This window comes from Lasioglossum baleicum, chromosome 11, assembly GCF_051020765.1.
Source record: "Lasioglossum baleicum chromosome 11, iyLasBale1, whole genome shotgun sequence".
Taxonomy (NCBI): Eukaryota; Metazoa; Arthropoda; class Insecta; order Hymenoptera; family Halictidae; genus Lasioglossum; species Lasioglossum baleicum.
Genome location: NC_134939.1, coordinates 14,887,119 through 14,900,796, shown reverse-complemented (window position 1 = coordinate 14,900,796; position 13,678 = coordinate 14,887,119). Strand labels below are relative to the sequence as shown.

At 35.4% G+C, this 13,678-nt stretch overlaps 1 protein-coding gene and 1 non-coding gene across 10 annotated transcripts in view; both read right to left on the bottom strand.

Moving 5' to 3' along the window:
* Positions 1–13,678, bottom strand: part of Tomosyn (syntaxin-binding protein tomosyn) — a 98,636-nt gene that overhangs the window by 56,750 nt on the left and 28,208 nt on the right. For 8 of the 9 annotated variants that reach the window (XM_076433555.1, XM_076433550.1, XM_076433554.1 and 5 more), the window contains exons 2-4: positions 11,709–11,806; positions 4,799–4,981; positions 4,019–4,153 (exon numbers count right to left, since the gene is read on the bottom strand). In XM_076433555.1, coding sequence (XP_076289670.1) covers positions 4,019–4,153; positions 4,799–4,981; positions 11,709–11,806 — 416 coding nt within the window. Of the gene's footprint in view, positions 1–4,018; positions 4,155–4,798; positions 4,982–11,708; positions 11,807–13,678 lie in introns of those variants that run through there. The other variant, XM_076433557.1, reaches the window with a different exon arrangement.
* LOC143213830 (U5 spliceosomal RNA) lies at positions 1,362–1,484 on the bottom strand. Its single transcript, XR_013010049.1, has one exon. It is a non-coding gene; the product is annotated as a U5 spliceosomal RNA (small nuclear RNA).

The following is a 13,678-nucleotide window of genomic DNA, read 5'->3' as shown; positions in this document are numbered from 1 at the left end:
ATACAATCATTATTATTTTTGTTTCAACTTCATTCTTGGAAATATGAACTTTATTTTTACTTTTTGTAGAAATGTCTTCTCTCCAATTATACATTCTGTATCGTCAATTTTAATTAACCTACTTCTTGTGAAATTAAAGTGAAAATATAGGATCTCCCTGTCTGTTAGGTTAAATATACAACAGTTATATCGATTCACCGTGCAATAAGTACTAAATCAACAGCACGCATTAATTAAAAAATAATGCTTATAAGTAGTGTAATAAATAATGAAGTATCGATTTTAGAATCTGTTACTTAATACTTTAAGTATCTTGTTATCTTTTATGACGTCCATTATTGATTGTGTAGTCAAAAATGTATTAGATAGAGATGCTACATGTCTCAGAGAAAATTGTAATTCTGAATGCAGTTTAGGTATTATTGATGTTACTAAAAAAGTTTTACAAATTAGCATTGTAATTTATCTCGAACACCTTTGGAATTATAAATTATAATACCGGGAATCCTCATACAATATAGTAATTACGAAATTAATTGAAAAAATCTCGTGGAATAAAATTATTTGTTCGATACTCGTTGAATAAAGATACATTTTTTATTCTAACCTTCGAATAACGAATAGAAAGGTAAACATTTTTCCGAACTATGTTGTAGACTAATTATTTATGAATAAGTAGAGTAAATGCGCAAAACGTGGAGATTATTTTTAACAGTAGAATTAATTGCTTGTAAATAATCGACAAAAATACCTAATGCTTCCTTGTGGAAGTTTATTCAGTACGTTGATTCACAATTCACGTATGTATACAACAAAGTACGATCAAATTGAAATTTCAATAAATGCATTTCTACAGTTATCTAATAAAATCAAATTTGGTCACTCTCGGTGCTTCTAGTATTGGATAAAAATTTTCTAATTTCCAAATTGATTACAACTATTTCTAGAAAAAATCAGTAAGTTTCATAATTCTCTATGCGTTGGATATCAGATAACACTGCTGCACGTTTTCAACGCTTGGGGTACGTCGTATACAGTCTTTTTCTTTCTCTTTTATCTAATGGCCGACAGTGATGAAGGTAAACGCCTGTAAAGAGAACTCAGGGACCGCGCCGTCTTCTATATGTAGTAGTAAACACACCTCAAGGTCCCTATTTTGTACTCCGACATCAAAGGTTCCGAAAAAATGTTCGTCTCTATAAGAGAGATGCTGCTTCTGCTCTTTGGTTACAGCAGCATTTCTACTCGGGGACAGATACACATACGTGGAGGTAACATCGAATACCTTTCGTGATAAAAGAAGAGGAAGAAAATTCAATATGTGCGGTAACTAAAAAATATTGTGTTTTTCATAATATTATGACCCAACTTTCGTCGGGTACTGCAAAAAATTATTGTATAAGACTCATCAATTGTTCCCCTCCACGGAAATCTTTAGTAAAAGGCGAAAGATTTAAGCGTGATTTGAAGGGAAACCAGAGTAACGATTGCAGTCCGTAGCTGTCCTCATATATCCTTGCGCGCACAGTTTTGCCAGCGAGAAAATCATCCACCTGGCGGCGATTTTACGTACTAGTCCCGTTCCGGTTATCAGAACAGTGGCTCTTGCTTTTAATGTTTGAATTTTTAAGCAGCATCCTCCGGAATAAAACCAATTAATGAAAAAATACTCTCTCGCAAACTTTGACCTTCTTCCGATAAACGGAAGTCATGCCCTGCGGGCTCTTAAACATTCCAATAATTAATGAAACTCTCGTAACATCATTTCCTTCGTTTATCTTCGAAGTTATTGTTTGGATTGAAAAACGTGTTGAACAAAACTTGTAGATCTACACCGAACACATCTTTTTTGTTTAAGTACTTATTTTGTATGACGAACGGTTTTCGAAAAAAGAATTTTTTAATAGAAAAATTCTTCTTGAAATTCTTTTTTGACTCTGAAGAGCTATTCTGTAGAAATTGAAACAGTTTATTTGGAAAAGTATGGTGCGAAATTTAAAACGAATAAGTTGTGAGAGTTTTTTAATTGTTATTATATATATTTTTTCGAGAACAGTTCGTCCTATGAGAAAAAGCAATAGAACATAAATGACGCAACCTGTGCGGATCTACAGATCCTGTTTTACACGTTTTTTAATATAATCAATAATACAGAAATGTTTAAGGAAAATGTTTAAGAGTCCAGGGGCATGTTTCTCCAACATCCGATCGAGTTCACATTTTATGCAGTACATATTATGCACATTATGTTTTTTTAAATTGGAAGTATTCTGGGAAAAGTTGCAAAAAAGTGTTCATCAAGAATGAGCAAGAGGTACTCTAATGAACAGTGAAGCCAAGTTAATACATATGTTTGCGTATGTGTGTTCATTCTACCATAAAGAAACTCTGAACTTAGTAAAAAGCCTTCTCATATCGAGTCCTGATTTGACTACGTATCAAAAAGATATCCTCGTGTCAACTTGCTTCTACGTATATCAATTTACCCTGGTTTCCTGATTTATATTCCTCCACATCAAATAAGGAAACCAGATACGAGGATCTCGTAGGTTTAGTATCCGAAGGTCGTTCTTGCATATTTTTTCAGTCACCTGCTTTCTCATTCGAAGATCCTCGACCGTAAACACTTTGAAACGATCACAGCCGCCGCTGTGCCGCGCCATTCGAATCGATAATCGGGAATTATGCGGGATTACCTGTATCAATTTAAATTCACTAACCTTTTATAGGATATTATGTAACCAGTTGTGTTCTACCAAACAAGCGATTGTTCGAGATTAATTTCACGTGCAATAAGTCGCAGTAATCGCGTTCCACGGCAAGTCGCAATCTAGAGAATCTTAACTCCGGTTAACTTACAATCTGTATTACTACTCGCAATTTAACAAATTATATTTTTCGGAGATAGGTAAAATTGAATTTTAAATGAACTCAAAAACACATTTTACAAGGTTAAGTGTAGTAAAACTGTGTATTACTATTAGCAATGTAACAATTATATTTTGCAAAGTCAATTTTTAACTATTTAATTTAAAGATGTATTTTTCGAAGTAACTTCTCGATAGAAAATTTTATGCGTGCGTTGACGAATTCGATATTTATTCTGCATCAAAATAAGTTGATAATGAAAGAGTAATTTAATCTATTAAATTGTTAACTAAATGTTCAAGAAATTGATAGATTGATATTCTTGTGAATACTGTAATTTTATTGTATTACTCGATGTAATCATTATATTTCTGTAACAAAACTAACTTACGGTTATAGAAAACGTTTTGTTTGTGTTATTATAAGTTAATTCGAATATAATATAAGGTTTAAGCAATATGTACGTAACTTTAAGAACCATTAAATTTATGTAACTTTAAGGAAATTGAATTTTATAGTCCTATCAATTTTAACAGCGAGGAAATTTTTACATTATGAAATTTAATATCTCGGCAGATTCAAAGTGTTGTATATCATGGAAGCCAGTTTCGTTGTTTTCGAGACTATTTGTTAAACGTAAGATAAAAACGGACGTAAAATAGTTGTGCTAATATACAGTGATGCCGTAAAACGATGTTTCCCGGCCTTATATTCCATGCTGGAAAATTTATGATCTCTTTACAGGGTTCAGCAAGGTTCATAAAATAGCGCTTTCTCACATCCAGCATTCTTCTCGTAGAACTTTAAGAATCTCCATAAAATATGAATAAAATTTGTTCATAACTCTCGAGTTGGACTTTCTGAGCTTCGTCTGTGTTATGAGCATAGTTGGACAGCCATATATGGCGTGTCTAGTAATTCCTGCAGTGTTTATAGTAGTAGGACACAGACATGTTTTTGCAATTATCTCGTAAACTAAAGCCAAAAACTTCCTACATTAAAATACTTCGGGTTTTGAAATCCTGGACTGAAGAAAATTTTCGAGAGTTCTGAAGCAATATTGTATACACTATACACCTATTTTTCTACTCTTCGCTATATAGTTCGTATTCGTGAGGTATTCGGTGAATAAAAATATTTGCATACTTACACTTCGATAGCTTTGTTCCAATTAATTACATATCCAGACAGAACAAACGTCTCGATATGGAGTACGTGGATGTTTCCGCGCTCCGTACCAACATACAGCCATTTACTTTGGAGTGGGAGGTGAATGCAGGTTATCCTGTACAAAACCGAACAGTAATGTTATCCTATTTGAAATTTTCAAGTTTTTATAAGAATAGATAATCAACAAGATAATCTTTATTGGTATAAACTACACAGAATTAATCTTCGTTGTTAAGAAAGTTGTCCGATGTCAATAGAAATTTAATGGAGCCATCACATTTTACATATCACATTTACAGGCACGGATAAAAAATTTAAAAATCGCGACCTTTACTTTTTCCTTGACAATTGCGACTAATGTTCAATTTTTAAAAAATATTTGCACATTAGCTAGTAAATTAATCCTTCTAACAAGAAAACTCAAGCTGTCGGGTCCAATTTTGAAAAAGTTACTCGTTTTTAAAAGGGTTATCCTCGGTTGGTCGACAACTCATTTCGCCGACACTGTTTTCATCGACGATTTGACCGACAGAAACTTTCGTCGGCACTATGTTTTTATCTACACGGTCAAATCGTCGACAAATGTCTTCGTCGATACGGTTTGACCGACACTAACACGGTCAAATCGTCGATGAAAGCTGTGTCGGCGAAATGAGTTGTCGACCAACCGAGGGTAACCCTTTTTAAAAGGTGTACGAATATTTTGTACACCCACTGTCTGATAATTAATAGAAATAGATACAAGATGCATAATACTGACCGTTCTCTCTGAAATTTGAGACTCTGAACGACTTGTGGAATCTTCTGCCGGAAATTCCATAGATGCAAGGTGTCGTCTGCTGTTGCAGACACCAAAGCTCCTTCGTTGACCAAGAATTGTAACTGTACCACTGCTGAACCACCGTCATGTTTCACATGTGCGTCTACACCGGGTCGACCCAAACTGTTTTTACCGGTCAATATAGTTAAGGAAAATATACAGAGATACATTTACTTCGAAAATGCTATCGATTCCACTAAGAGTAGATCCTGAAGGAACATTTTTTTCGTTGTCTTCGATTTAAAACTTGATAGGTAGATTATACTGCGGCTATAGATAATGTATAGTCAGTAGTTCAGACACATGTTCATAACAAATTTGTAGTTGTGGAAAATAAGGTTCACGTTTAAGCGCATTTATTTAACGATAGGAAATATAGATTCATAGTCAACCCACAATTAAAAGGATGGACGAGCCCTGCCCGAAATATCATCAGCCAGAAAAAGTTGAAACCCGCAATTTTTACGAAATTTTGATGTCCGTGCGGTAATCCATTTTAACAGCAATGGAGATAAATTAGGCTACAGCGTAAAATATTTTCAGAGAACCGCAACGTACAGCGCCAGCACCGCGGCAACCACCAATATTTCATGACTTCAAAGAAGCCAGGAACAGCTCGTCAGAATTAAAAAACAAAAAGTAAGTTCTTCAAACAGCGCAGAAGGCTATAATCCTGGATTAATCGTACGGGGGAAAGAAATTCAATACACGCGGCTGACCGAAGAACATGAACATTCTAAGCTGTTTCTTTCTGAAAATTACCAGTTTTAAATCCTTGGGAAACATACCGTAATAATTGAGCTCCTTCCCAAACCTTTGTATCTCATTTAATTAAACTTCATTTATAGAAATAAATCGTGGAGAATCCGTAGTAAAAGCTTTCGTATAACTCGTTGAAAAGATGGAATTGAGGAAACCAGACCCGGTCAACTGAAGACCGAGATAATATTTAAATAAAACGAATGTCGGTCTTAGTCACTGATCTAAACCACTACGTTGTCGTTAACCTGCGGATGTTTAAGCACCCGAAATATGTCAGCACATGCTATAGTAATACAATAATATAGCAAAATGTAATTCTGTATAACTGATGTAATTTTCTATCCAGCTTCCTCATCTTTATCTTTTTCCCATAGTAATGAGCATTTGCATATACATCCGCAGTCTAGATATGCGCAAGAAGGAAACTTTGCTCGCGAATTTCTGGTTGATATATACATAGTGATGAGTAACTGTCTAACACATTTATGTGTAGTACAGAAAATTAATACTAAAAGTTCGATCCCATCAACTTACCGAATTGAATTCACAAGTGGGGCCAAATTGAGAAGAGTATTTACGACAAAAATGGTTTAAATACGAAACTGAAAAGATATTCGAAGAATTTAAGGATATTGTTACATTATTTCCGACTTTTTAAAACAGTAGATTTTCATTTAACTTTGGTTTCTTGTAATTGACTTGGACAATTTTTATTTTGCTGAATTAATCTATTCAAATCTTTCTTTAGTCAAGTTTTATTAATTTCCCAAGCAACAAAAATATGTAATTTAGATGTTAATAGTTTTTGTTGCTTTACTAGGCATTTCTGTGCGATGTATGTTGGCATATACTTGTTTCGCTTATACGAGGATCCGCACAAAGATTCCTGGTTTAGTCGTGACATCGAATTTCCTCGATTCTCTTCTTTTTTTTTCACTTCCACCTGTTCGTGCAATCATTGATTTTCGTTACACTTGATATACAGAAGATCGAACCCCTTGCACACAACGTTTCAGAGATTTTATTGAGCAATAAAGCGCGACGTTTAGTTGAAAGTAGTTACTTTGTAGAAACTGGCTATCTCGATAGCAACCAGGAAGCTTATCGAGCTGTGATGAGCATCCACTCTCTGGTAACTCTTTAGTCGGAGTAGAGACCAATAGAACCACCCACGTGAGAGAACACATGGTTGGCGAACCATGAAACAACTGTGCAGTGTAATGAATCCATATAGATTCGATAATATTACTTAGATTTCATAGGATCGTTTGCAGAAGGGGTTCGGTTCCAATCGTTCGTGTACAGATCACTCGAAAATCCTTATTGGCGATGCGTAGCCTATGAATTGGAACCCGGAGTGCACTTACACAGACGCTTCTCCATCCATCTGTCGTAGTACGGATTTTCTTTTGACCGTGGATACACATTTGCAGAGCTGTCGAACTGAATCGTTTCGAGCACGATATCGCGAAATGCCTTTTCATTTCGCCTCAACCGCAGCCGAATTATTTCGCCGTACCTTATCGAATTTTATAAAATAACGGAACCGAGATAGAAAATTCGAAGTTCAACAATAAACAAAAAGTTTAACCCCTTGCATTACTACTTACTTTGTTATTGAAAAAGAAGACCATAGTACAGAAGTGAATTTGGGCTCATTACAAAGTTTGAAGTTATAATTAATTAAGAAACGTTTTATTTTACACAAAGGTGCGCAGTCTAATAAAAATTTGCTACTAAAATAGTCTCGTAGAGAATTTTCTATTCTAATTCTGCAGGATTTCTTGCGTTACAGAAATCAAGTTTCTTGAAACCGCAATAGAAAACCAAACCCAACGAGATCAACAATGGAATGATTAACAATATTCGAGTGTTTGTCCAACAAAATATGGAAATGGTTAACCTCTATTTATATAAAACGTTTGATTGAAAGGAAAGTATGCAAATACTGAATACGGTACTTATTCTGTACGAATAAAAAAGTCCACAAGAGGCTCTGCAGGCATTCCAGTATCAATGCACGATAAAATGGAAGAGTATTCATTGTTTCACTTAACGAGCAATTAGTCGTCAAGTGTTTCTGCAATGGAAGTTTAAGGACGAATAACAAACTGCCGAGCGAAATGTTGGGTACTCCATTTAATGGATCATATCTCGATAAAAACAAGAAACGAGACATCGAGAAACTAATTACTGTAATGTGTTTCCGGCACTTTCATTCCTGATTGAAATTCTCGGTTAACTAGGTTAATCAGTTTCTGATCGATAGAAAGAGTTAGTCGAACTTATGTTAAAACTTTCATACTTTATTAACGCTCCTATCTCGCGGTAATAGAATTATTAAAGTAATTTCATATTATGAAATTTCAAATCACGCACCTTCGTGCTAACAATGAAGTTAGTCGTGATTGAAGTTTGCAGTGAATAACATACTTAATTGAATACTGCCACACTATGAATTACTAATATTCTAATTATGAATGATAATGAAACTGTCACTGTTCCCACGCGAGTAATATTAGTTTCATTCTGAATAAAGGTACAGATATAATAGTGGAGCGGTGAAGATTGGGAATAGAGCGGCTATGTTGTAAAATTTAACATTTTGAATAACTTTTATATATGTAAGGCGTGGACTAGCTGTATTCTGTTTATACATATTTGCGCGTCTATGTTACGATACGTGTTACTTTCGGCGACGACTTATCTTCTGTTTAAAGTTGAAACACGGAATCGGGTGATCCTAAAGGTCCGGTCCCGTCCACAACTGCTTATGCGAGGCGGCAAGAAATCCAAATTTCGCATAGACCTTTGTAGTATACATACACTCTGCGACAAAACTATAGGACATGTGCGAAATTCGATGAAAATTCTATATAAGTCTTGAGTTTTGTCTTATTATGGAGAAAAACATCCTGGTGGACGTCCAAAAGCGACAACGACGAGCCATTCTGAGGGTAGCGTCGAATTCTAGCTTGACAGCACGGCAAATTGCAGCGCAAGCTGGCGTTCACACCAATATTCGTAATGTGCAACGGATAATTAAACGGGCCAGGCATTTAAAAAGACGAAAATTGCAGGAAAAACCGCCACTTACGAATCGACACAAAGCAGTCAGGGAAGATTTTGCGGAGAGACCTCTCCAGTGGAGAAAAGTTACTTTTTCACCTGAAAAAGTTTCAATTTAGATGGACCGGATGGCCTTTCATATTATTTTCATGATTTGCGGAAGGAAGAATTGCATTTGTCAAGAAGGCAATAGGGTACCACGGGAGAACCGATGTAAAATTTATGAACACCAGCATGAATGCAATTAAATATATAGAAATATTAGAAGAACAAGAAACGATCCAAGTGCTATGGTCCAATATTAAGAAAGTTAACGTCTTCGAAGAGTGTCCGAATCTTAATGGAAGATACGTGACAAGATAAAGACCTGAAATGCCAGGGCCGTGGGAGGAAATGTTTCGTCCGGTAGCGTAAGCTTCGAAATCTGTCAGGTATTCGCACACATAAAGTAATATTCACCCCACCGAAAAGGGATGTACGAGACAACGTAAACGTGTCGTCAGGCCGCGTTGGGTCATCCAACTGGTGTTCGCGAGAATGTTTAGGAGAGATTCGCGAGTGAGAGAGAGAAAGTTGGAACTGGCAAACAGCCCGATGTTGCATATGAGCGTTGTTGTTAGAGGATCTGGCCGCAGAGCACGAAAGAGAACTGTGTTGGACAGCACTTAGCACAGTACCGTAAAAGAGTAAACGTAACATTTTATTTTCTGCGGTCATTCCTAACATGTATGCACTTTCTCATTAATTAAGTAATCGTTCAAAAGCTAACCCTTTGAGGATGAATGTAGACACACAGTGAACGAAATTTTTATAAAGACGCTATTACGAAGTAATATTAACCCCTTGCTGTATTTTAGCGAGTCAGACAAAGTCTAACAAATATATAAATTTTCTTTTCCCTTCTACGACATTTTCGAAATAAAATATTTTCTCTTTCAACGAAACTGTTACGCGTAAAAATATTAACATCAGAAGAAAAAAAGCTGAGGTCGAAGCATATCGCGATTTAGGCTTATCTACCAGAGAAATCTCTGCAGAAAATAGTAAATCCACTACTTGTGTATACATATGTATAATATTATTCATAAATATTCATAACATTACTTGTATTATCAAGTTACTCAACGTTGTTTCATTAAAAACAGTAGCGTTCTTGTAAACACTTCGTTCACTGTACTCACGATATCGGGACGATGCATATAATTCCTGAAATAGCAAACAAAAAATCCTTGTTCTCGAAGGATTAACTAAACGTTGAATGAAAACCTCTGAAAATATTTGAGTACAACATTTGAGAACATTTTGTAATCGCTGGCACACCTCAAAAAGGAAGTATAGTCACGCTGCATAGAAAGTAAATCGAATATTTGTTTTGCAATTGGAGCAAGTAGAAATGCTAGGCACGCCAAGTGGTATTCACATATGTAATGGCAAACATATCCAGTTGAAATGCAACGGATTCGAGAACGAAGTCGGCAACAGAAAAATACCATCGGAAATTTTTTTATTTATTTTTCTTTTTGCAGAGAATTACCATACTTCCGTTTCTGCTAGCAGTTAGATCGCCGTGCATAGCAACTCTTCAAAGGATTCGTACTATTTTGCCGAACGGGTCATTCGAATGTTTCGAAGCGGAGGATCGTTTTTTACCAGATAACGACCCCTTTTGTTGGTGACTCTGAGTTCGCCGCGTATGTACCATTCGACGAGGATAGAAAGCGAGGCGTACATCGAGGTGGAATACCAGTGACAGCTTCATCGGACAACTCCCGAAACTCAAAGCGACACAGAGTGACGTATCCACGTGTCAACTTCGATGCAATATAGAAATGTTTTTACTTTTATCGATTTTCCCGAATAAATTGTTAACGATGAGAGGTAAGACCAGTCGTGGTGTTATTTAGATAACTAGGTTACCGAAGTAGAAATTTCGCGTATACTCCAACTGCGAATATTTACAGTGGGTCCGAAAAGCTTTTCGAACGCTAAATTTGCGATTCTGGAGAAATTGTCAACATTTGACCAGTGGTAACTTAATTGGATGAAGTCCATTCAAAGCTTAAAGCTTCTCCTTTCGATGAACCATATTCGGTTGGGAAGATCCATTTTCTCCTAAAGTTTTTTTCAAACTTTCCATCTAGCATCGCAGTTTCATAATTGTTACAATAAATCTTAACGTCTTAGTTTCTGCTTCTTCAAATACATTATTTTGGCTTCGTAAATTAAAAAGATTAATTGATATAAGCCCCACAAGAATACATACGGAACTTTGTAACGCATTATTGTATATAATAATTGACTGTCGTGTTATTAAGTAAATCTATAGAAATAGAAGCAATATTAGAATTGGAAGACCCTTTCATGAATTAAAGATCGGATTACTGTCAACAGAACAGATATCACAAGCATTCTTTTTTAATTTATGTGAAATGCGAAAACTTTTTCATCCAACATTACAAATCTATTGTTCGTTTACATCCTTGCACATCGGTTTTAATGATTCCGATATAGTTCTACCTCCGACGACGGAAATGACACAGATTTGTGATCGACAGTTCCATGTGCAGCAAACTCAATCAAATTTAATGATCTTCAGTCATTGTGATAGACACGTTGCACGGAATCCGAATTTACCCGGGGCATTTCTCCAATTCCAATATTTGCAATAGGTAATATTGAATGTCTGTACAGGTTGTATAAAAAGTCATGGTCATCCGTACAAGGGGTGAAACTACATGAAAACATCGTTACAATTTCAATAATTGTCAAATAAAAAAGTAGGTTATTTGACCCCTCGAGGTAGGTTTAGTTTTAAAGTGGTCTCTAGTTATTTTTTTAACCACCGAAGACTGTCTTTTCGTGATCTCACGTTCACTGGTTCGGATAATCGAGGTTTTACTGTACCGTGTAACAGTTAGATTTCGTACTCCGTAGATCAAGCGTTAATTAACGCGAGAAAAGGTTTGTTCTAGAAACGCTGTACGTTGCGCACATGTTTTGTATACGACACAAAGGATACATCCTAAGGGATCCTGATTTGGTACCAATAGCGAGGAGCCTTTGAACTGGATCGAATGCCACAGCCGTCGGCTGATGCGGGAAGCCATGTCTGAATGTCTGAAACATAAAGGCATTTGTTTCATTTCATCTTTCCCGCTTTAGTCGGCTGAAAGTCTATTCAACTCCAGAAGGGCTACAGAACAAACAATATGAAGTGAAAGATAGCATTGTCCATAGCCGCTTTCAATACGGATATATTTAGCCGGATCTATATAACAATTTCAATGCTGCTAATTCCATTCTTCTCTGGCTTTTAATACACCGCGTACGGTTTTTAATCCAGCGACCCTTTTTTTCTCTCAATTTCTCACATTAAAAACGTCGACATTTTTACATAAATCCCGTAATAATGGAATACAACGTGCACCGCTGGCTTGAAATCACATCGTCGTTCAGAGGAGAATTATTACACACATGTAACTGGTTCAGTGTATCATACTGCTATACTATTATTCGTATTTCTAATTATGTATATCGAAACGCAAGTAATTATTTCCTCATAATAGAACGCCGACTTTCATTCAATTTGATTTACATAATATTGGTGTAACAGTAAATTGAGTGATGCACAAGAATTAAATGCAATAATTATGTGTTGATCGTGGTTATTGTTTACTTTTAATCCTTTTGTGGTTCGGGATATTCAGCCGGGATCAGAATCAGTCTTACTTTAAATAAACACAGACTTGTTAAATAATATTGCACAGCTTTATTATAAACACGTGTCGTAATTCAAGATGGAGAAGAAGATAGTGAGAAAAGTAATAGAGTGTTCAAAAGAATAGAAAGAGGGCGCGCAGACTGTTTAGTGGACGCGGTGAATTTAAAATATAGAATTTATTTCTAATAGAATTTGTCTTGACGCACGCTTTCATATGATATATACAAAATATATATATAATATTCATTATTAATAAAATAATGCCACCAAAAAGAATTACATACGACATTACGTTGCTTGCAAAAGACAGTATTACTTGTTTCTAATGTTTACTATTTGCAAGAAAAACACTGGCTAGTAATAGCGTGAACGTCCTGAGTATTCGTTTATAAAAGAAGGCAGTAATGATTGTTTTCTGAAAAATTCAACTCTCTCCATTCCGTCACTTTGATTTACTCTTATCGTATGTATATTTATGTAAAGATTTATTAATTGTACGTTCCGTGAGTTACGGTCGTTCGTGTACATGAAATACACATATGCTAACACAATGTAGATCAGAAATTTTATTGTTAACTATACCCAATGGACGGCAGTTTATTTGCATGAAATACAGCTCATACGCGATATATCTCGCATCGGCATGCAATTACACGGTGATATGAGACACGAGAAATTCGTTATCTATTCATAACGTGTTGACAGATAAAAAGAGTGTGTTCGATGTATAACTAGACCTAGTATATATAGGTATATTAATTCCAAAATTGCTGTTTTTATTGAATAAACGCACATAAAGTTCGAGATAACATTCGAAAACTGCATGGACCTCCGATTAAAAGAAATAATGTGATATATTAAATAATAATTAGACTGCGTATGCAAATTTGGTACGATTTTTAAAAATTTTGTATCTACAAAGGCCATTGCCATTGAAAATAATGTCATAGAAATACGTTTAATGCTTTTGACGGTCGGCGAAATAATAATTTAAAGTCTCTTCGAAATAATTGCAAAAACTTTACTTGTAAATGCATGGATTTGCCTAAGCAAATCTTATATATTGATAGATTTTTTTTAAGAAAACCAATAGAGTCTATGCGCAATACAGAAAGGTTATTGAAAAAATGCAACAGATATATGTAATAACATAATTCGCACGTCTCCCACAAAGTTAATAGATGTGATAGTTTATAATTGATATGATTCACCGAATTTTTACCAGTAAATAGCAACGATCAACTACTTGGCTGTGTGCACGCGACAGG